The 22,774-nt window shown below is 40.5% G+C and overlaps 1 protein-coding gene across 1 annotated transcript in view; it reads left to right on the plus strand.

Moving 5' to 3' along the window:
• Nucleotides 1-436: 436 nt before the first annotated feature.
• cpne4b (copine IVb) overlaps nt 437-22,774 on the plus strand; it is a 52,848-nt gene continuing 30,510 nt past the window's right edge. The window contains exons 1-7 of the mRNA XM_015973294.3: nt 437-701; nt 6,419-6,609; nt 13,071-13,250; nt 20,663-20,734; nt 21,054-21,128; nt 21,660-21,743; nt 21,835-21,924. Of these exons, the coding sequence (XP_015828780.1) occupies nt 6,439-6,609; nt 13,071-13,250; nt 20,663-20,734; nt 21,054-21,128; nt 21,660-21,743; nt 21,835-21,924 (672 nt within the window). The 5' untranslated portion in view covers nt 437-701; nt 6,419-6,438. The remainder of the gene's footprint in view (nt 702-6,418; nt 6,610-13,070; nt 13,251-20,662; nt 20,735-21,053; nt 21,129-21,659; nt 21,744-21,834; nt 21,925-22,774) is intronic.

The raw sequence follows: 22,774 nt of genomic DNA on the forward strand, positions 1-22,774 counted from the left end.
AGCTGTAATTCCATGTTGGATTTGAAAGCGCTTCAAACAGATTGTCTTTATTAAGCTCAGTCCATGCTTCTGTAGGCTATGTACACCCTACATCAATGAATTAAATATAAATAAATAAATAAATAAATAAATGCTGTTTAAGCAGCAACACAACAGCCCTTAAAGCATTTTTGAATTATTGTAAGATGAATAATCCGCCGGGCAGGTGGAGCGTTCACCGGTCTCAGGTGTGCTCTCGCTGCTTATTATGAAATCACTGAAGCACGTCGCAGCCAATCAAAGCTGAGAAGCAGAAAATTAGTTTTTTTTCTTCTTTCCCCACCCCAGTGGACAGTTCACCCCGACAGCCGCTAGATGGCGTTAAAACACAGTTTTCTGTCTCCTCCGGTCCCCGGCGCGCTCCCTGCGGCCCCGAAGGAGTCGGTGGATTACAAACTCCAATTGAAGTGTGCGCACCGTCCTCCTCCTCCACGTCTTTCATCCGGAGTGAAACCAGGGAGCGCACCGTGTCAGAGCAGAGGCAGTCCAGCCCAGCTCCGGCTCTCAGCGCCACAAGCCGGTGGAGCTCCGCAGCCGAGGAGGGGAGGGGGTCGTATTAAAGAGTGAGATGGGTCCGGAGACGGTGAGGTATTCGTGATTGTCCAGTGAACGGCGGCGAAGTTCTCCTGCTCCGCTCGCATCTTTTTCTCCAGGACGCCGAGGTGAGTTTTATTCTCTCTCTCTGTTTAAATAATAGTTACAAAATAAAACCCAGGCAGGCAGCCGGGCTGGCTCCTGAGAGGCAACATCCTGGGTTGATTTCTATATTTTCCTTCGAAATTATTTGCACGATTTTAAGATGCAACCCAACAGAAAAGGGGAATGCATTAATTTTTAGTTTATCATTATTATTTTTGCCAAGAAAGAAGTAAATGCGCATGTTTGTTAAATGTGCAAATATTTAACCAGCTTTTATTTAAATGTATCCTCCTGCAAACATGAAAAGAGGAAGCAAACATCCTTTCCCTCTGTGACTCAATCCCACAACCCCCCTGCAAACGTCACTGAAAGTTTGCAGCTCCAGATAAGTTCACGTCCCACTTTTCCCTCTCTGCGTTTAATCATTTCCCACATAAACTACAAGTAAAGGGCCACTTCTTTAGGATGAGATGCATGTGAAGTGGCTAATAATCAATTTGTGACCAAGCAATTACTGCAGGTGTCATGGACCTTCCTGTGACTGAATGCCAAATCTGTCACAGATGCTGTTGCACCTAAGGGAAGGTGAACGGTCACGCTCACACATCCACCTGCACACACAGAGTCAAGGGTCGAGGCAATCGAGCAGCGCTGATTGTCACAGTGTGCAAAAAAAAGGAAGGAGCTGAGAGGTCAGAGCTGTGGTGGTGTGATTCCAACCCAGCTCTGCAATCAGCCGCTGCTATTTGAGAATTACAAGAAAGAGAAAAAAATCTAACTCTCATCTTGCTATTTAGGCTCAGCTGTTTATATAACAACAACGAAACTAAATTCAGACGATCCGTCAAACAGAGCAGCGTTTCAGAAAAACAAAAACAAGCAAAATCTGCAGATTATTTATTGATTTTTTGAGGCTATAGGGATAAATTGTTCTGGTGAATAAAGAAAAAAGTCACAGTGTTTACAGAAATAACTTAAAACTCACAGTAGTAATAATTGAATATGGACTAAATCAGAAATTGCTTTTAAATCTTGATTCGAAACAATTGTTAAAAATAAATGAACCTCTAAAAATGCTCCGGACAAAAATGATAAGTACGTCTGATTTAGTGACACAACCTTTTGAGACAATCAAGTGATTTTGTTTCCTTTGCACCTGTCAACAGGTATTTTCACTTAAAGGGTGTCCTTGATCAATAATCTTACACGGCCACTGACTAGTCCAGTGTTTGGTTCTGCTCTATTATTGTGTGTTTTTGGCCCTTATCCTGATGGAGAACTACTGACCTGCATCTGAGACCATGCATGTTTTCACAAATTTCACCCTGGAATGCCTCCACAGTCTTGAGATCTCATTGGATGTCTTCAGTCATCATTAACATTATCCATCTCTTGAATTTGTCATGAGTTTTCCTTGTGTGTCCATTTCCAGGTGGGTTTTGTTGGCCTTACATTTCTGAACAATGTCCCCAACTGTTCCCCTGGTTTGGCAGACCGGGGTGGTAGTGGTGATGTGGGGATCATGCTCCTGAGCCTCCCTGGTGAAGTCTATTCAGGGGTTCTGGAGAGGAGGGTCCTACGGTTTGTCAAACCTCAGATTCAGGAGGAGCAATGTGGTTTTTGTCCTGGCTGTGGAACACTGGACCAGCTCTATATCCCTAGGGTGGTCCTGGAGGTGAGAATGTGTTGGTTCTGTGGATTTGAAGAAGGCATTCGATCGCGTCCCTAGCGGGCCGTTTGGGGGGTACTTTGGGAGTACGGGGTACCAAGCCCTCTGATATGGGCTGTTAGGTCCCTATATGGCTGGTGTCAGAACTTGGTCTTGCCGACAGAAAGTCAGGGTAGAATGCCTTCTCCAGGTCAGGGATGAGGTCCTGTCCCAAGTGGAGGAGTTTAAGTGTCTCTGGGTCTTGTTCACGAGTGAGGGAAAGATGGAGCACAAGACTGACAGGAGGATTGGCGCTGTGTCTTCAGTGATGTACTGAGCTGAAAGGCAAAGCTCTTGATTTACCGGTTGATCTACGTTCCAACGCTCATCATGAGCTTTGAGTGGTGACCAAAAGAATGAAATCGCAGATACAAGTGGCCAAAATGAGTTTTCTTCTCAGGATGGCCGGACTCTCCCTTAGAGATAGGGTGAGAAGCTTGGTCATCCGGGAGGGGCTCAGAGTAGACCAGCTGCTCCTACACATTGAGAGGAGCCAGTTGAGGATGCATCCTTGATGCCTCCCCGGTGAGGTTCTCCAGGCACGTCCAACTGGGAGAAGACCTAAAGGAAGACCCAGGACACACTGGAGGGACTATGTCTCTCGGCTGGCTAGGGAACGCCTTCGGATTCTCCCAGAAGAGCTGGCCCAAGTGGCTGGGGAGAGGCTGGTCCTCCCTGCTTAGGCTACTGCCCCCGCGACCTGACTCCGGATATGCAGCTGAAAATGAATGGATGGATGGGTGCCAACTGTTGTCAGAAGAAAATCAAGCCAATCAGAGAAGATCTTCTAGTTTCTACCTTTAGCATGTTGATCAATGATGGTGTTTCTAATCTCTTGAATCAACTTCGTCCTGAGCTTCCTGTGGGCCACGTGTAGGGTGGTACACACTCTGTTACCAAACAGCACTGTGACTAGTGGTCAAAAGGTCAAAGACATGATGCTAATTGTAGGACACACTTTTTCTTTGGCATGTACCATTGTTTGTATCTTTGGTATGCTCTTGCTGTGTTGCTTTTCTAACCGCACTGGTGGTTCTTTTTTAAAACACAGAAAGGGTTTCTTTTTACCTTGCTGACAGTTTCGTTTGCGGCTGCAAACTTCCTCAGAGCTGACGCTATGTCCATGTACCATCATTTTTGTCAAGTGCTATAGTTAACGCTAGAATTAGGGTTAGGGTTAGAGTTAGAGTTGGGATTACCAACAATTTTATCTACGTTTGCATTTGGTATAGCCATTTTTTTTGTGTGTGTGTGCGTGTTTTTTTTTAAAATGTTCTGCACTTCAGATTCTCTAGAGGTTGACATTATGGTGCAATAAAATCAAAATTAACCAGCTGTCACTTTTCGTAAAGCACTGACGCCAGCGTGAGATTGTGCGATAAAGTGTGATGTGGGAAAGTTAATCGTCACCTCCAGCTATGTGTAACACACGTGACAGCTGATGCTTCTGCTGAACTGCAAGGGCAGAGGATGGAAGTAGAAATCCTCTGCATCACCCTTTGCTATCAGTGTCAACTGCTGTCAACCAGAACAGACGAGCATCTGCTGCTTCCCACACACACGTTTATCCCAAAACATACTACAACGCAGAGGGAAGCACTAGAAAACGCAACTATCATCTCGCCACTCCCACACCACTGGGTTGTAACTCATCCGCCTGCCATGTGGCTCGGTACACGCCCGTTTGTCTGTATACAGTCGCTTCGCTGGGCTTAACTAAAAATACTCACACACTCTTAGAGCATGAATTATGGAAGGCAGAGGGAGAGAGGAAGGCATCCAGGTCAGAGTCAGACCCAGTTCTAAGAGCTTCTCTCCCTGAGGATGATACTACTAGACCGCGGCATTAAAATTCAGCTGCTGTTATCCAGAACACTGGACCTGTGTTCGTCCTGCTGCTCTCGCTAACTGGACCCGAGGCTACGTTTGCGTTCAGACCTGTTGGTTTGCAAAATGAACCCATAAATTTGGGGATCAATTATACATGTGATGGAGCGCTACCAACAATAAAATCAATAATCTAAAATCCTAGCAAGTGTGCTCTCGGCCGTTGTAGCCTTGGAGTCAACAGCTGATTAAAGACCTACATTTTCCACTCTCTGGTTAAGTGTTTTTTAAATGTGAAGCTCCCATCTGTAAAGGTGTTTTGTGCACAGCTCAGTCCAAATGTTAGAAAAAAGCCCATCAACACCACTGATCAACACACTGTCATTTTTACACTCGTACATTTTGTGAGGCATTATTTCTGGCGTCGTTCGTCATCTTGTGAGCTTGACAGTTGCTGGTTTGCTAATTGTGTTTCACAGCAACGAGCCAGGCAGGCTGTTTGCTTCTCTAACATCTCCAAATCTCATCTTTACAAAGGACGAAGGAGACTGATCAGCCAACAGGCCAAACTCAGAATCCAGGCAGTCACCAGGGTGCTTCTCTAAACTTCCTGGGTGATACGCCGACTTTCATGGAATTCCCTGTATCATTGCTTTATTCGAAGACCAAGTTCACTCGTGTTTTCAATGCATTTGCGGTGGTCTCTGTTGTGAATGAGTTACTTGTGAGTTCATCTCTGTAAGGGAAACAGCTTTGGTGCTCTGGTTTTAGGAAGTAGAATTCAGCCAGCAATGTGGGAAGCATTAAACAGCAGGAATTGTAGTCTTATTTCCTGAAATTTGGACATATTTCCTTTGATCGGTTAACAGCAATGTGACTCTACCGCTGACTCCTGTTGTTTTGCAGCGTTGATGTTTTATCTCCACAAATAACACAAACGTGACGAAGTTCTGCCAAAACAGATACACAACTAGTAACTAGATGGAAATAAGTATTTGTCGTTAATATTGGCCCACTTTAACTTCTCAGATCACCACAATGTTTTAAAATATCAGCTGATACCGACATCGATGCAGATGTATTGTGCATCCCTGATTATGACTAATATGTTATAATAAAACACACAGAAGGCTAAATGATGAATAAATCACCATAATCGGTACATCGTTCCCTTTTTGTGCTGTTTTCATTCATAATCATGAAATGAAGCCAGTGTTGAAGTGTTCTAAACAACGTAGCAGCCTCTTGACTCTGTAATGAGGTGCTCTTTCAAAAGGGGCAGCATACGCTGCCTATCGCTTACAAGAGTCAGTGTCCGTTGAAAATACACGGGCACGAACACTCACACAGGTGCAGGAGGTTATGAGTGGAGTAAAGAAGTGAGTAATCCTGGGTCCGTACACCCACGCAGACCGGAGAAGAGGTTTTATTGAGCAGAATGATTGAAAACACCTGTGTAGGTGGCAGGTACTCATGCTCAGGTGTTTTCCTCGTGTATGTGATGTCAGTCATGTCCCGATGATATTCCTCCGGTGCCTATTGATGTGTTTATTGCTTCTCGTGTGGCTGGAGCTTCATATAATTATTGTCCAGTGAGTGAAAATCTCTTTAAAGCTTTATCCTCTATATGTGTTCGCTCTACTTTTACTGTAAAATATAATTAATTATTAACAATTCATTGGAAAAGCTCATAGAACAAATGCCCGTGCTGCTGTGGTTAGACACTAGAGAATGTTCTATTTAGGGACCGTGAACATTATACAGACTGTGGAAACCAGAGGAGAGACCCGGTGATGGTGTCCTGGAGAGTCAGCAAAGTGTGTGTGTGTGTGTGTGTGTGTGTGTGTGTATGTGTGTGTGTGTGTGTATGTGTGTGTGTGTGTGTGCACTTTTTGCAATCATCTGCATGTTCCTATCTTCGGTGTGTATGTGCATGAATGCATTTGTGTTTATGTAGCGTGTTCCATGTTTACCTGTGTGTGTTTTGACTGATGCTCCTGACCTTGTCCTGACAATCTGTTTGCTTAGTCAGGTCTATCTATCTATCTATCTATCTATCTATCTATCTATCTATCTATCTATCTATCTATCTATCTATCCGTCCGTCCGTCCGTCCGTCCGTCCGTCCGTCCGTCCGTCCGTCCGTCCGTCCGTCCGTCTGTCCATCCATCCAGACTTACCTTTTCTCTCTCTTCTTTGTTCCAGTGTGTGATCGTGTGTTCAGCATGAGTAACATCTACGAGTCTGCAGAGGCCACGCTGGGCTTCATCAGCTCTCCGTGCCTGACCAAAGTAGAGCTGAGAGTGGCGTGCCGGGGGATCGCGGACCGCGATGCCCTCTCCAAACCTGATCCGTGCGTGGTGCTGAAGGTGCAGTCACATGGCCAGTGGTTTGAGGTACAGTAAGTACGTATTTTTTTGGGAGAGGATGGGGGGTGGGGTGTGTGTGTTTGTGTGTGTGTGTGTGTGTGGGGGGGGGGGGGGGCAATATTGACTCCTGGAATCAGAGTTGAGTTGGTCGTTCCAGTGTCTTTTCCTTATAACTCGTTTTGAGATGTTGCGAATTTCAACCAAAGCATCTGTGAGTCTGCATGTTCTGATGGTGCTAACTTGTGACGTCATGGTGCTCATGAGTCACAGGGCACGGAAGAGTTGGATGGTGTTAAAATTTGGCACATTTTTAACACTGGTGACCAATGCCAGAGTTACTGAAAGAGGTAATTGCCAATATGAAGGTTTATATGGATATATCATTTGGAAAAGATCTGATTCGTGTACAGCTCTGACAGGTCGATACCGATTCATATAAAACAGTTATCGTAAGACCTGCCCTCTGACCAACCAGTGCATATGCTGTCATTACATAATATATAAAACATTATATTACGTAACATCAGACTTTAAAGAGAAATTCTGATACACAGAATAAGTACAAATTTTCATTGCTATTTACACTCAGCAGTGGTGAGGACAGAAGACAATGTCAGATTTTTCAGTGACGAACATCTATCTATGAATTTAGCCTGTCACTGGTTGAGCTGATTATGTGGGAAAATATCATTATTACTCATAATATAACAAACCAATCTGATAATTAAAAAAGGATATGAATTAAAATCTGTTTTCAAAAATTTGAATTTTTTAAAAATACATTATATTCCCACACTAAAGTTTTTTATTGTTGTTACATTTAGTGTTGCAAGTGAAATTTTATGCAAAATCAGTTGGAAACAAGGGTAAACATAGCCTTGTAGCATTTAAAATATTTAAAAAAAAACTGGAGTTACAAACATAAAAAACTCTTTTCTTTCCAGGATTAGTTGAGTGCTGTTTTTTTTTTGCAGACATCACCTGAAATGATTCAAGCATAACACCAAACTCATGTTTTACTAAATGATTGTTCGTAATCAAGCACTCCAGCTTTCACACCAAGCTATGATTGTGATGTTATCTCATGTCTGATTCTTATGAATTATGGAAACTAATTGATATGCAGCTGAGACTAAAAACAAGAACTTCTGCAGACAGCTGTTGTGTCTCTTTCTTTTTGTTGTTCATAATGAAAACAATCAGACCTCCTTTTTTAATCCTGAAGTTATTGTCAGTTTTATTGGACTCATAAACTAAACAGGTTTCAGGGTAGTGGAAAACCCCATCTTTGGGTAGACTGTGTTGCTTTTAAGTGTTCTTTTTAAATTCCAATTATTAATAAAGCTCCAACTCCTGTTCCAAGACTCTTTAATGGAGTAGTCTGAGGATTACAAGAACACCACATAAACGAATAGATATGTCCTGATGATTTCAGAGGAAAGTTTATGTTTTTCTCTTAAACTCAGTTCATATGGCAGTATAATCATGCCAATTTTTTAACTACTTCTCCCCTTCCTGATCACAATAAAGGCTGTCAAGATAATCTTATCAGATAATCCTACCGTGTGTGGTGTGTTATGAGTGCTTTGGTCCAGTCAGAAAGATGTGAGGGGAGACCACTTAGATTATACACACAGGATTTCAAAAATGCTGAATTGTCTGATTTTCAAGGAAAAAGTGCTGCCTGTTGAATGTGACATATAGCCAGTCAGAAAGCAAGGCATGCTAGATTCGCCTTCTCCACCATGTTTGTTTACTCCATAATCACGAGATTTCCTGACTGACTGGGAAAAATCCCAGAGTTAAATCAGTTTGTGTGTAGGTAGGCATTGGAAAGTACTTGATTTAAAAAAAATGTAAGTAAGGAGTAAACAAATCAAATTAAATTAAATTAGGTTGAAGAATCCACAATTTTTTTGTCTTAAATAAAAAATTTTCCTTACAAGGAAAAAAATGATAAGAATTCAACAAACATTAAAAAAATGCATTGTGATTGTAGACTGTAGGTGTGTGCTGTTGGACCAGGGAGGAAGGACCAAAATACAAATTAATGGAACAATATGTAAGATATTTACAGTGAAATAATCACAGTCTAACGTCTCTGTCATGTTGGAAGAAAGGTTAAATTTAAACAGATTTCTTTCTCGGCCGGCTGGGGGGTTGACAGTTTTCCTCCATTCAAAAAGACTAAAAGGGGAAATAGTTAATGTTTAAAATGTTTGAGCCCGCAAGGTGGCCAAGTCAGCGCCGATCTAATGCTCAAGCACCAGAAATTGTTATTCAACACCAGCAGGCCAAACGCATCAGCATTTTGTGCACATCATATAAGCCAGTAAACAGGAGCGACCCAGAAGTTATTTCTTATACCCATAAGAAGCCATGGCATCTTTTTGTTTTACTCTAATATCAGGTGATAAATGTTAACGGCTAACACTGAGCTAACAATGCTAACTGTGATTTAAGAAGAAGAAGAAAATATCATTTCTATAGCGCCTCTCAAGATAAAAATCACGAGGCGCTTAAAGACAGAATAATCAGATGTTTGCTGCCAAACTTCAGTCAGAAACAGAAAATCCAGGTTTTTAGAGAGAATTAGATCATTGAGCAGGAAGGACTTATTGTTAACAGAGCGGGTATTTAATAGAGCCATGCTGAGTGAGGTGGAGGAATCAGAAACTACAGAAACAGCTGGAGTTAGTGGACATAAATTAGCAGGGTTAGATCCACGGTGTTTATAAAAACCACTTATGGAGGGAACAGGAGGAGAAACCACTGAGGAATGAGGATAAACCGACCTTAAAAAACTTGGACGGATGAACCGCGTCGCAATGCGGCCTGGCAGGAATGCGGAAGTGGCGCTCAGGTCACCAAACAAAGGACAAGAAACTAGAAGATCGCGCCGATGTTTACTAGATAAACCACGCTTTAAGAGAAGTCTTATTCTCACCTGGATTCCTGCTCGTTTACCTCTTTTTCTCCGACGTTTTCCCGGGACCGGACAAACATCGTTGGAGGTGCGCTGCTCTGGATCGTCGATTGCTTCCGGGCCAGTGCGCCACTCAGGTAAACAAACAGGATGGTAAATCCTCGGTGCGTCTTGGGCAATCATGAACAAACGGAAGGACAAAAGAGTCTGGCGATCATAGGAGATGGTAGCAGGGACACTACTGAAGAGGATCGCAGACAGGAGCAAGGTGGAAAAGAGGAGGTTAGTGGAGAAAAGTTTGAAAAAGTGGCCGGTGACTGCGGCTAAGCCAAGCACAGGCGCCATCTTGTTGCCAACCGGAAGCGGAAGAGAGAAGAGAATAGTCGACTCTCAAAAATCTACTTTTCCAATTACCAACAACTCGAAAATGGATGGATGGGTGGAGTAGAAACTACAGCTAACTGCATTAAAATGTAGTTTAGTGAAAGTAAAAAGTAGGTCTAAAAAATTATATAAGTAAAGTACAGATACAGAAAAACTGTACTTGAGAACAGTAGTAAAACAGTAGTAAAATGCTAGTACTTTTGTACTTTGTATACCGTATTCATGGTCTTTATCACCACTAATGTATATTTTGAAAATCTTCTGACATTTTCACATCCTGCTGTGTGAACCAGGTCCTTTGTAAGTCAAGCATGTATCAAGGTTTGTGTTTTGTGCATGAATAAAATATTTATGATCTTTTCAACAGATTTAAAAAAAACATTTGTGCACTGTCACACCTCAGCAAAACAACTGTTAAAACCCCAAAAACTAGATAGTGTGCACAAAAGTGTTTTTTTTTTCTCTCTGGTGCTCAGGATCAAGTGCTCAGAAAGTAGTGCAACTCTGTTTTAGAGACTTCACAAAAAGCTACTTTGTGCTGTGTGTGTGTGTGTGTGTGTGTGCACAAACAGCATGCACGTATGTATTTTCACAAAGCAAAAACTGCAAAAGTGTGCATATGCGCCACAATAAGCCCATCTGGAAAGTGTGAGGCTGAACAAATGCTATCATTGCAGCACTCTTTTACTCTCCTAACTAGATAATTGGGTAGAGCAAGTGTGAAGAAGCAGTTGTGCGAGTGTGTGTTTGCGTTCTTGTGTTAATAACTCAGCGTTTGAATGACTCGCCCTGGCTATTGAGGTAAGTGTCAAAGAAAAAGCCAACATCTGATGTATGTTGGGTCTGCAAAGCGTGCACTTCACTTTTGTGACTGTTCTTTTGTGCACATGTGAGCCGCAGCGTTATCGACAATTCAAAAGCAGTCTTTCATTTCTGCCAACGATTGAAAGGTTCTGCTGTCAGCGGGGACAGACTTTAATTTGCGGTTCTGATCCTTTCTGTGTCAGGCGTTCGGTGAGAAGAAAATCTCAGATCAGTGTTTCAGCTACAGTCAGATGCGGTGAAACAGCTTGTGTGATTTTCACAGCGTCAAGAAAAATCAATGCTTTCTGTTCTACTGTTGATAAGTGTAAACAATCTGGTAATGGCTATTTGGGGTAAATTGCTGCCGTGCTGAAAAGTCTTCTGAGGTTCACAATCAATGCCCAGTAGCTGTGTGTTGGACATGGATGAGATTTTGTTATTTCTGCTAACTTTAAGCTCAGTTTGAAAGAAGGTTGCCAAAAATAAGCAGCACATTTAAAAAATAAATGACATTTTATTAAACTTTTTAGGCCATCATACCATATTGTATCACATACTGTCATAACACATCTTATTGCATTGTTTTGATTGTTTTGCACCACATCTTATTGTATTGCACCGTACTCTTAAAGTAGTGTACGATACTGTAACGCATTGCATCATATCTTATCATAGCATTCCATATTGTATCTTGTCATGTTGTACTGCAAAGTAATTGTATTGAATGTTACAGTTTTTATTATCATATTGTGTCATGTTGTAACATACCGTACTGTACTATACTGTGTAGCGTAGTATCAATATCATAATTTAATTTATTGTATTTCAGTGTTTCTCAGTGATTTTCCATCATACCCCCAGGAAACAATTATTTTTGTGTGTACCAGCATGAAAAAACAATTCTACAAATAATGGATTCTCCTTTGAACCCCCCGACAACAGTCATGTGTCCAGGGGGGCATCATATCATATCATATCATATCATATCAAATCATATCATATCATATCATATCATATCATATCATATCATATCATATCATCCATTTTCTGAACCTGCTTTGTCGACTTAGGGTCGCGGGGGGGCCGGTGCCTATCTCCAGCTGTCAATGGGCAATCAGGTGGGGTACACCCTAGACAGAGAGCTAGTCCATCGCAGGGCAACACCGAGACACACAGGACAAACAATCATCCGCACACACACGCTCACACCTAAGGACAATTTAGACAGACCAGTCAACCTAAAAGTCATGTTTTTGGACCGTGGGAGGAAGCCGGAGGACCCGGAGAGAACCCATGCATGCACAGGGAGAACACGCATAAAGATCCCAGGCCAGGACCACACACACACACACACACACACACACACACACACACACACACACACACACACACATGCACACACACACGCACACACACACACACACACACACACACACACACACACACACACACACACACACACACACACACACACACACACACACACACACTGAGTGTATATGTATGTATACACTGAGTATTTATGTATGTATGTACTATACCATACTGTGTGGTATCCATTTTATTTATTTTATTATACTGTACCAAACAGTATTGTGGTACCATGCATAGTATTATACTATGTTATGTAAGTTTGTATTGTATCACATCAAATTGTTGGCAAAACATACTGTATTGCATTGAATGATATTATGTATAGTGTATCGCACCCCTTTGCACTTTACCTCAGTTACATTTTTCATTGCTTTGTACCTTATAGTATTGTATTGTATCATACTGTTTTGTATGGTATTGTACTGTACTGTATCTTCCGGTGATGATGGCTGAAAAGTAAATTTGCAGCCTTGTTATTGGAAGGTTATTTAACTGAACCCCACAGTCATTGTGTCCTTGGGCAAGACACGTCGCCCTAACTTCACCCTCGCTGCCTGCTCGTGGTGGTCAAAGGCACCGATGGCACCCGTGTGTGGCAGTCCTGCCTTTGTCAATGTGCTCCAGGGCAGCTGTGGCTACAATGTGGTTTATCTCCATCGGTGTGTAAATGTGTTTGTGCGTGGTTGAATGACTGGATGTGTTGTGAACTTTGGGGAATTTTATAACACTGGAGGACGCTATACAAATACAAGCCATTAACCATATTGTACCATACTGTACTGTAGCGTACAGTATTGTATCGTACCGTACCATATGATATTGTCCTACATCTTATTGTATATGTTACATATCATGTTGTACTGTATCCTGTCATACCTTGTTACATAGAATCATATTTTCTTTTATACCACATTGTATCCCAACATACTGTTTCATAAAGCTTGAATTGATGGATTGTGTCTTTTTTTTCTTTTCATGCTAATTATTGGCATGTTCGCAGGTGGACCGTACTGAGGTGATTCGTAGCAGCAGCAGTCCAGTCTTTTCCAAGATCTTCTTGGTAGATTACTACTTTGAGGAGGTTCAGAGGCTTCGATTTGAGCTGCACGATATCAGCTCTGGCAACAATGGCCTCCGGGATGCAGACTTCCTTGGAGCGATGGAGTGTACCTTAGGACAGGTTGGTACTTGATGGTAAATGTGGAATGTAATTTATGTAAAACGAGCACTTTGATGAAACTGATGAGCTGGGATGAGTTCAAACTTGGATAAAGAAAAATCAAAGAACATTTCTTGAAGCTTTACTAATAAGCTGAACTATTACAACAGCGTCAACATTTTATACATGATTGATGACCTTGGCCATGTGCTTTCCTGTCTATCTTTGCAGCATACTGCCCAATAAACGTTCATTTACTGTAGAACAGCATATTAGTTTGGTAATCCAATGAGACAACGCGGCCATTTGAGAGACCTTAAGCTGGGGCTACTCAACTCCGGGCCTCAAGGGCCGGTATCCAGCACATTTTTGGTTTTAACCCTGATTTCAATCAGCAGGTGATTAACAGGCTTCTGCAGGGCCTGATGAGCTGCTGCAAAGGTGATTAAACCACTGAATCAAATGTGTTGGACTTGAGAAACAACTAAAACATGATGGATACCGGTCCTCGAGGCCTGGAATAGCCCTGCCTTAAGACATCTTAAGAGTAAAACCAAACCAAACACATGAGTGTGAAGGATAGCAGCAAATTTATGGTGTTCCTTCTAGTGTATGTATGTTTTCCAGAAATATTTGGGGTTGCAATTTTACGGTTGCTGAATTTCAGATCTGAAGCAAAAAAGTTTGGAAACCATTGGTTTAGGCAATCCCAGTGAAGATTTTAGGGTTAAAAACATCCAAATGGCATCTAAGCTAATCGCAGACACCAAAGCAAAAGTTTTTCTAAATGTGCTCCCTGTTTGTGAATGTTGACCAGACTATTAAATTTAGACACGTTTGAAAAGAACAACTGATGTAAACTCAGCCCTTTTTAGAAGATACGCCATGCTGACAAATCAGCGTAATACTGCCTCCACAGTGTGTCTTATGAAGCCGTGGCGGCGTGATTATGAGGGAATTTTGCGGCACGCTTGGTAATAATAACACTGCAACGCCAGCCTTGTGAATACATATTACGTCTTGGTGCAACAGAGGGAGGTGCCATGATCACGTGTGGAGCTACTGTCGAGCTCCAGCCGGCAACTATATTGAAAAAGAAAGTACACACTGCAATAAGTTTTGCTCTTGTAAACAGAATCACCTGAGATGGTAAACTGGAGCAATACAGAGCTCCAGGGGCTTCTCTTTGTTGGAGCTGGAGCTCAGATCACCAGAGACTGCACGGGGACTGTGGAGGACAGACACATTTAGATGCGGCTTGTGAAAAAAAAACTTAATGAATGTAGCTTTGATCGCAATAAAAGCAAGTTATGTCCAAGATAAATGGAAGTCCACGGCAGCTCAGAGATCGCCCCAATACCCCCTCTATACCGCCCTGGTGTTATATTGTGAAAAGGACTCGATTTCGCCACATTACCGCCACAGTCTGACCACTTATAAACAACCTAAGGTTCCCTGCATTGTGGCTAATTGGCAACATTGTTTTCTGAAAGAAGCACTCCGGAAACAATGAATTCCCACAGTTAAGGACTATTTAAGAACTTGATCATGCGATGCAAGCCATCATATTGATTGGCTAAGGCACTACTGTTTTTAACCCTTTCTGAGGTGTACTATATTTGATTCCCATGTGGGATTGTGCCCTACTATTTAAATATGTACCTCTTTTCAAGCCAAATTAGTTGGATTTGTGTGTCGGTAATGGCCCAGGGTCCACCGGTTGACAACTGCTGGTCTACAGTGTGTTTGTTTAAAAGCTGCTTAAATTCAAATTAGCTTTGCACTCCAAAAAAGAAAAAGAAAAAAGAAACATCCCACAAAATATATATTTTTAAATATCTGTATGTTAGATTTATTTTAAATTCCATACCATTCCATACCATACCATACCATACCATACCATTCCATTCCATACCATACCATACCATTCCATTCCATACCATACCAATTTATTTTTAAAGCACCATTTCAAAATAGCATGGCAACTAACCAAATCAACAAAACACAATGAAAGCATGAAAATCTGGTAAAATACATAAAAACATAGCATAAATAATCAAGGACAAAAATTCCTACTAAAAACAATAGAATAAGAGAACAGTTAGCAGCACTATCAAAAATAAAAATAATGCGACGAATGATAAAACCCCTTTGAAATGGCACAAATAAAACAAACAAACAAAAAAAAAAAGCTACAAGATGGTGCGAGGTGTTAAAAGTGAGCTACTGAATCATAAAATCTAAATTAAGAAAAATAAACCCGGTGCTGGATTTTCATGTAAAGTGTCACGGAGGAATACTGAAAAAGTGTGTTGATGTATTTGAAACAACATAAGAAGTGCAGATGTGTCTGCATGCCTCGGCTCAGGTACTGTCCTCTTCTGCATTTAAACTTCTACTGTCCTTGGATTTCTATTTGAATAAAGTCTCAAGGCTGCTTCAAACTGTTTTCAGCATGTTCATGAGTCCATATGCTAATCTTTGTAGCCACCCTCACTAAATAGGCAGAGCGGCTTCTGATGGCTTCAATCAATAATTAAAGATTTTCTTTATTTACTGTAATTATTTATCGTCTGGGAGCTTTTAAGAAGAAATTTCTTATTGCTCTGGTGTTCATTAGTGTGTAGAGTTGGTTGACTTCAGGGACCGAGCGCCTGGCGGACTGAATGTCAGAAAATACCACGTTGTGTTGATCCACTCTGCCTAGCAAGAAAAGAGGAATGTGTTTGCTTTTACATCTTGCAGTCAGCGATGCTATCAGAAACATGACGCTGCTGGATTCATAATATAACAAGATAAGGTCCAGGGAGGAGGATTATCAAGGCCAGAGGGGTGCAATAGGATTGGAGAACATGATGCCAATATTTTATCTGCTTGTCAGCAACAATATTCAGTCAGTTCTGCAGGATTGAGACGAATCAAAGAGGATGTTTTCGGAAAATGAAACGGAAAACAGTAGCAGTGTTAATTTTGACAAGGAATTTTTATTTAGCTTTAATTTTTGTCTTTTGACAGAATTATTTTTTTAATTTTAGCGACAATTTAGTCATCCAATTTGTTTTAATTTTAGTCTTATATTCAACTACAATAGGAAGCAATTTTAGTCGACAAAAATATATGTTTATTTTCAACTTTATTTTCATTTATTGACATTAAAATAAATATACAAAACTAAATTGCTAAAAGCCAAAATGAAAAAGGGGACAGAAAGAGGAAAAACGTGTTATCTGCCCCTCTTAACTAAAATAACATCAATACAAATGAAACAATCATATGATTCTTAAAAAATTTGAACCATATAGTTTCTGGACTGGTTGGCCGACACAACCTCAACCCATGAATTGAAAAAAGAGAGAAAACAAGTTACACAGAAAGACGTGTAGGGTTTTACTACATACTAGAATCAACACTGTTTGCTATCAGTTGTAGATTCTGAGAATGACCGAGCAGATTAGCATATGAAGCTTATATCATGCATAAATATCCAGGATATAATCGATTTAAGTTCATACACCAATTTACTTGGTCTATTTTTATTCCAAAGATTAATGTTTAATTTAAGATAATTACATTTAATAGCAAAAGTTTATTTTTGAATCAGAAGCTAGGAATCTTTGCTTTTTCAATAACCAGAAATATTTATACCGTTCTGTGTTCCATTTCAAAGAATGAGGCAAAGTTTAAAAATGAAGAATTTATTACTAACAATTTTAAACTTGACGATTAGAAATGACGATTCATGGATGAAAATTTAATTACAATTTTTAACAGCTTTGATATTAAACTTGTTTTAAAAGGCAAACCTGAGGCTGGATGAAAGCTAAACGGAAAATACGAGTTTGGATGCGTGAATGAATTTCTCAGAAGGTTTCTTTCAGAGATAGGAACACGTTCTGGGTTGGAAATGATGGTTTTGCAGCTAACTGTTGTTACTTAGAGAAAACAGCATCAAACACAATCTGTCAGAATGTCTACCTCACCCAGTATAGAAGACCCCCTTTTTGGATCCGAAGTGTTAGGTTGAGATGGTTTCCTCCAGGCACGAGGTTGGTAGAAGAACCTCTGGTGCGCCCAAATCGGTCCTGAGATGTTTCCTTGGGTCACTCGACTGGTGGAACTATTTGCGTCTCCAAATCAATAACTCTGAAGGAGTTTTTGCGTCAGCTGGTTACAGTTTATTCAAAGCTTATTCTATCAGTGTGACAGAACAGCAGGTGGAGTTATTTTTGCTGGACGCCGGAGCACCTCCGCAGTCAATGGACAGGAATCACAACCGCCCAACAGGAAAAGGAGCAAGCACGACTTCCGTTATTTCACAAATCGATAAACAAAAGGCGTTTTTTGTTTCATATGCACAGGTTTAACAACTTTTAACAACTATCAATGGCGGCTGAACTTTAAATGCACAAAAGTAAGCCATAAATACAGTTTCCACTATGAAAGTAGTCACCCTTTGTTGATCCAAACACTGCTGATCTCTCAACACAAATGATGGGCAGATTAAACAGTTCATTTCGATGCTTCTCCCACACAACGGGTGTTTGGATCCAACTTCCGCGTTTATTGCTCGGACTGTATCGCAAGATCTCGAAAATCCCGCGCATGCCTGTTTGCCCACTTCAGGTCTCCGCACCGGAGCGGAGCCGTTGTAGAGCGGGTACCAGTAAAAATTGAGTTCGGAAGCAAGCGGCTGCGGAGGGCGGGGGCGGACCGGAGCGGAGGTAGTGGAATTTGGGGGTTAGGGCGGCCGTCCCTTATCCTCCTGTGATGGTAGTTGGTTCACGAACTGAAGTTTTGCTGCTGGAAAGTTAGTTTTAACAAACCCCTCAGAACACGCCCACTCTCAGAGCAAGAAAGCTTTGGTCATGAGTCAAAAAACATGTGATGGCAGTTAACCTTTACTCTGGATCAGTTCTGTGTTGGATGGATAAGGTGGAAGTTGACCTTCTGATTTGCTGAACACACGTTACTGATCACCAACCATAATCATAACTATACCCAAAGCATAATAATTCATTTCAGTAATTAAAATACATTTATACTGAACCAAGTGATTATTTATGATGATTATAATAAACAGTAATAAAGCCAAAGAGTTTATTAATATTATTATTTAGATTATTATCATGAAATTGAAGTGTCCTTCTTCTGGGTCGGAACAGCAGCAGATAAAGGATGATATTCTTTAAACATCAGGACTCCTGGGTTAATCTGTGGAACTAAAAGTTAGTCTGACCCAGCTTGACCTAGCTGGGAAAATGTGACCTTTGTCACAAATTAGAGGCTATTCATCACGCTACAGAAACATAAAGTTATATACATATATACTTACATATATACACATATGCATACATAGAATTGTTCATGTCCTTTTAAATCATATTTTCTATGTTTTTTTGTAAATCTTTTGATTAAATCTGCAGGTGCGTACCTTTTGTTTACATTATACATAAATTTTAAAATATTGTAGTCACCAGATCATAGAATATTAGTGTTTTTAATTTTATAAATAATGGGTTGGACGGATCTCTGTAGTTGCTCCTTGTGATTATTCTTATTGCTTTTTTCTGTAAGATGTAAATGGAATTTGTTAAGTTTTATATGTTGTTCCCCAGATTTCATTAAAGTAGTTCAGGTATGGTATGATCAGTGAGTTATATAACAAATATATATGTAACCATTTTGCTCTATGTAACAGTGCAACAGTTTTAGATATTTTAGTTTTGACACTGTTTATGTGAAGTTTCCAAGACATTTTTTCATCAATGATGACTCCCAGATACTTGACTTCTTTAACTCTTTTAATATTAATCTCATCTATGTTTAATAAAATTTAATCATTTGAATATGTATTACAAAACATCATAAAACATGATTAATCACTGTTTAATGATAGTTTGTTCCCATCAAACCATAGTTTAATTTTTTTTTCATCTCTGTTTGTGTCACTTCTATCATCTGTTCAACATTATCTCCTGAATAGTAAAAAGTTGTATCATCTGCAAATAAGGTGCATTTTAATATATTCCTTCTCATGCAAATATTTTCACTTCTGCAAAGGAAATGTTAACTACACCTACTTGAAACTGTAAATAAATGCAAATTTTTACATTTGGATCAATAAAACTCTATATTTATAATTGTTTTATTAACAATAATTGATTTGTTCTTTTCTAGTCTAGTTCTGCCTGTTCCATTTGCTGATTGGTTCTTTTGTCTTTTCCGCCCATCATTCCTGTTTTATGATTGGATTTATTGTCAGTTTTCACTGTATTTTATTTGTCAACGAAAATGTTGATCGATATTTGTCATAATTTTGTTTTAATAGATGTAATAATTTTTTAGTTTTGATTTAGTTTTCATTCACAAAATTTCAATCATCATGAAAAATACAAACATATTTTGTTGTTGTGCTAGTGTTTCCGACCATGTTGTATTAATGGCAGCTAATATTGTAAAGCTATTATAAAGATTTATTGATCTGCAATAAGTAAGTTAGAAATTTCTGAAAAGGGTAAAATGTAGATTTCCTTGATTTCTAACTAAATCTGCTAAAATAAACAGCAAAATGGGTAAAAATAGGTGGATAATTTTATCAGAAATACTCAAATGTAGTTATTTTTATTTGAATCTGACCAGCAAAATAAAGAAAAACGGTGTACCTTGTATTCTGTCCTTTAAAAAAGTTTAACAGATATTTACACTACCACTGATGCGTTTTTTAAAACCCAGATTTGTTTTAATAGATCATTGTAAATATTATTTTATTATTCTGTTTGTTGCATTTAAAATATTTGTTTTATTAATTTTCATTAAAATTATACATTATAAAAATTGTACTTACTTAATTTTTTAAAATCTCAATTAATTTGATGTTTTATCTTATTAAGTTCATGTGTCTGCTGTGATGCAAGCGCTGTACCAATCTGTCGTAGTGAAGAGAGAGCTGCGCCAGAAGGCAAAGCTCTCGATTTACTGGTCGATCTACGACTACCCTCACCAATGGTCACGAGCTTTGGGTGGTGACCAAAAGAACGAGATTGCCGACAAGTGGCCGAAATGAGTTTTCTTCACAGGATGGGCTCCCCCTTAGAGATAGGGTGAGAAGCTCGGTCATCCAGGAGGGGCTGGGCGTAGATCCGCTGCCCCTCCACATCGAAAGGAGCCAGTAGAGCTGGCTTGGGCATCTGGTCAGGGTGCCTCCTGGATGCTTCCCTGGTGAGGTTTTCCAAGCACGTCCAACCTAAGGAGACCTAGCTAGGGAGCTAGGGAGAGGGAAGTCTGGGCCTCCCTGCTTAGGCTACTGCTCCTGCGACCCGACCCCGGATAAGCAGCCAAAAATGGATGGATGGCAGTTCATTTTAAATGTATTTTATATTTAATGATTGTCTTCGTGTCCTACAGCTCAGAGTCCACATTTCTGTTTCTTTCAGATCGTCTCACAGAGAAAACTGACCAAAGCTCTTCTCAAGCAGGGAAACACTACTGGGAAGTCCTCCATAATGGTATGATGCTGCTTCCAAAGCTGTCTAGTTAAACACAGACAGACACACACACACACACACACACACACACACACACACACACACACACACGCACGCACGCACGCACGCACGCACGCACACACACACACACACACACACACACGCTCTGAAGATAATTAATTTGATGAGGTTGCTTCACCAATCTGTTCTGTTCCTCATTTCCATCTCATTTCCCCACACCTCTCTCATGCTTCCTTGTAAATCTGCCTTCCTGACACCCCCCCCCCCCCCCATCCCCCACCCCTCCCCTTTCCCTCCACACACCACCTCATCCACATAGGTGACAGCAGAGGAGTTGTCCGGTAATGACGATTACGTTGAACTCTCGTTTAGTGCTCGAAAACTTGATGACAAGGTTTGTGGGTAGAAGTTTTCTGATGTGAGAAAACAGCCAATTACTGAGTGTGTGTGGGTCCATGTGTGTGTGTGTGTGTGTGTGTGTGTGTGTGTGTTTGTGGACTCTGAGATCTGATGATGAAGCCTTTCGGGGAACCCACAGGAGGACAATCTGGTATTAAAGGAGGCCAGTTGAGATAGGTGGACACCTTCCCTTCTCCAGTAACCTCCTTTTATCTCAACCACCCCCCACCGAACACACACAGACACCCACGCAAACACAACTATATTAATTTTTGGCTTCCACGTTCACATCCACATGCACAGCCATGGATGATTAATCCCAACAAGTTGTGCTCAAGGGAAATGATGGAGTGCAGAGAGGGAGGAGTGGATGAATTGGAAAAGACAGGAGAGGGATGGGAGGATGAAACAAAAAGGAAAGGAAGGAATAAAAGGTGAAATGATGGTCCTGATAGCGTATGAATGATTTATGGCGATCAAAGGCACTTCTGAGGGAATCCTTAATGTCTGTGTTCTCTCTCTGAAGGATTTCTTCAGTAAGTCTGATCCTTTTCTGGAGATTTTTAGAATAAATGATGATGGAACAGAGTCTCTTGTGCACAGAACGGAGGTAATCACAGATCATTTACACACACACAGAAAAAAGCTGCCGTTTCAGGTCTGATGATAACAAAAATGTTTTTATTTGTTTGCGTGTGCAGACGGTTATGAACAATCTGAGCCCCGTTTGGAAATCCTTTAAAGTCTCCTTGAACACACTCTGCAGTGGAGACCACGACAGAGAGCTGAAGGTGAGTTTCCAACTACTTTTGGATTTTTACAAGGCAAAACAATGAATTTAATCAAAACACAAACCCCAAACAAATCAAACCTGCAGCACTCTGTGTGGAGAAACCTTGAATATAAACCTTCCATTGTTTCAGTGAGGAGCAAAAGTCGTTTAGACCAAGGCCAAAAAACCCCTGAATGCTGCTGAGGTTTTCTTTCTTTTGCAGGAGATTTGACTTGTTATCACATAAAAGACAAGTGATCTATTACGCGTTTACCACATACTGTGCCACGCGCAAGTTTGGATACTGTTACCAAGGTTATAGATCCTAATTAGGTCTTTGTGGCTGACTCCCAGTGTCTTATATGGAAGCCAGAATGCAGGAAACAATTGAAATAAAGCAGGTTCAGCCTGAGTCTCAAGGATCAAGAAAACATTCAGAGAAAGATTCCCCAAGCGTTACCTGGAGGGTGGATCAAAACATTCTACAAAAAATGTTTCAAAGAGATTCTTCAGGCTCTGATGTGGTGGTTTAGAGTTCTGCAACAACAAGCTGCAAAAATAAATCTTTAATACAAGTCAGGAAAACAACTTTTCTGTATCCTAACCACAGATTTCTGCTTCAGATTTGCTCTTTGGATGCAATTTTGTCTTTTGACATTGGAGCAGGTCTAAACATTTACAGAGTTGTATGAAAATACCACGTCTCCCATTGTTAAGCACAGTGGTGGGCTGATCATGCTTTGGGATTTATGCTACAACCAAAAACAGAGTGAAAAACGCAGAGATCTGAAAACATAGTGTAGCAGCTAAAACTACTTAAAATACAAAGTGCAGCTAAAAAAGGAACAATAACGTAGGGATGCTACAGC

The sequence above is a fragment of the Nothobranchius furzeri genome, chromosome 19 (genome assembly GCF_043380555.1).
Source record: "Nothobranchius furzeri strain GRZ-AD chromosome 19, NfurGRZ-RIMD1, whole genome shotgun sequence".
In the NCBI taxonomy this organism is placed as follows: Eukaryota; Metazoa; Chordata; class Actinopteri; order Cyprinodontiformes; family Nothobranchiidae; genus Nothobranchius; species Nothobranchius furzeri.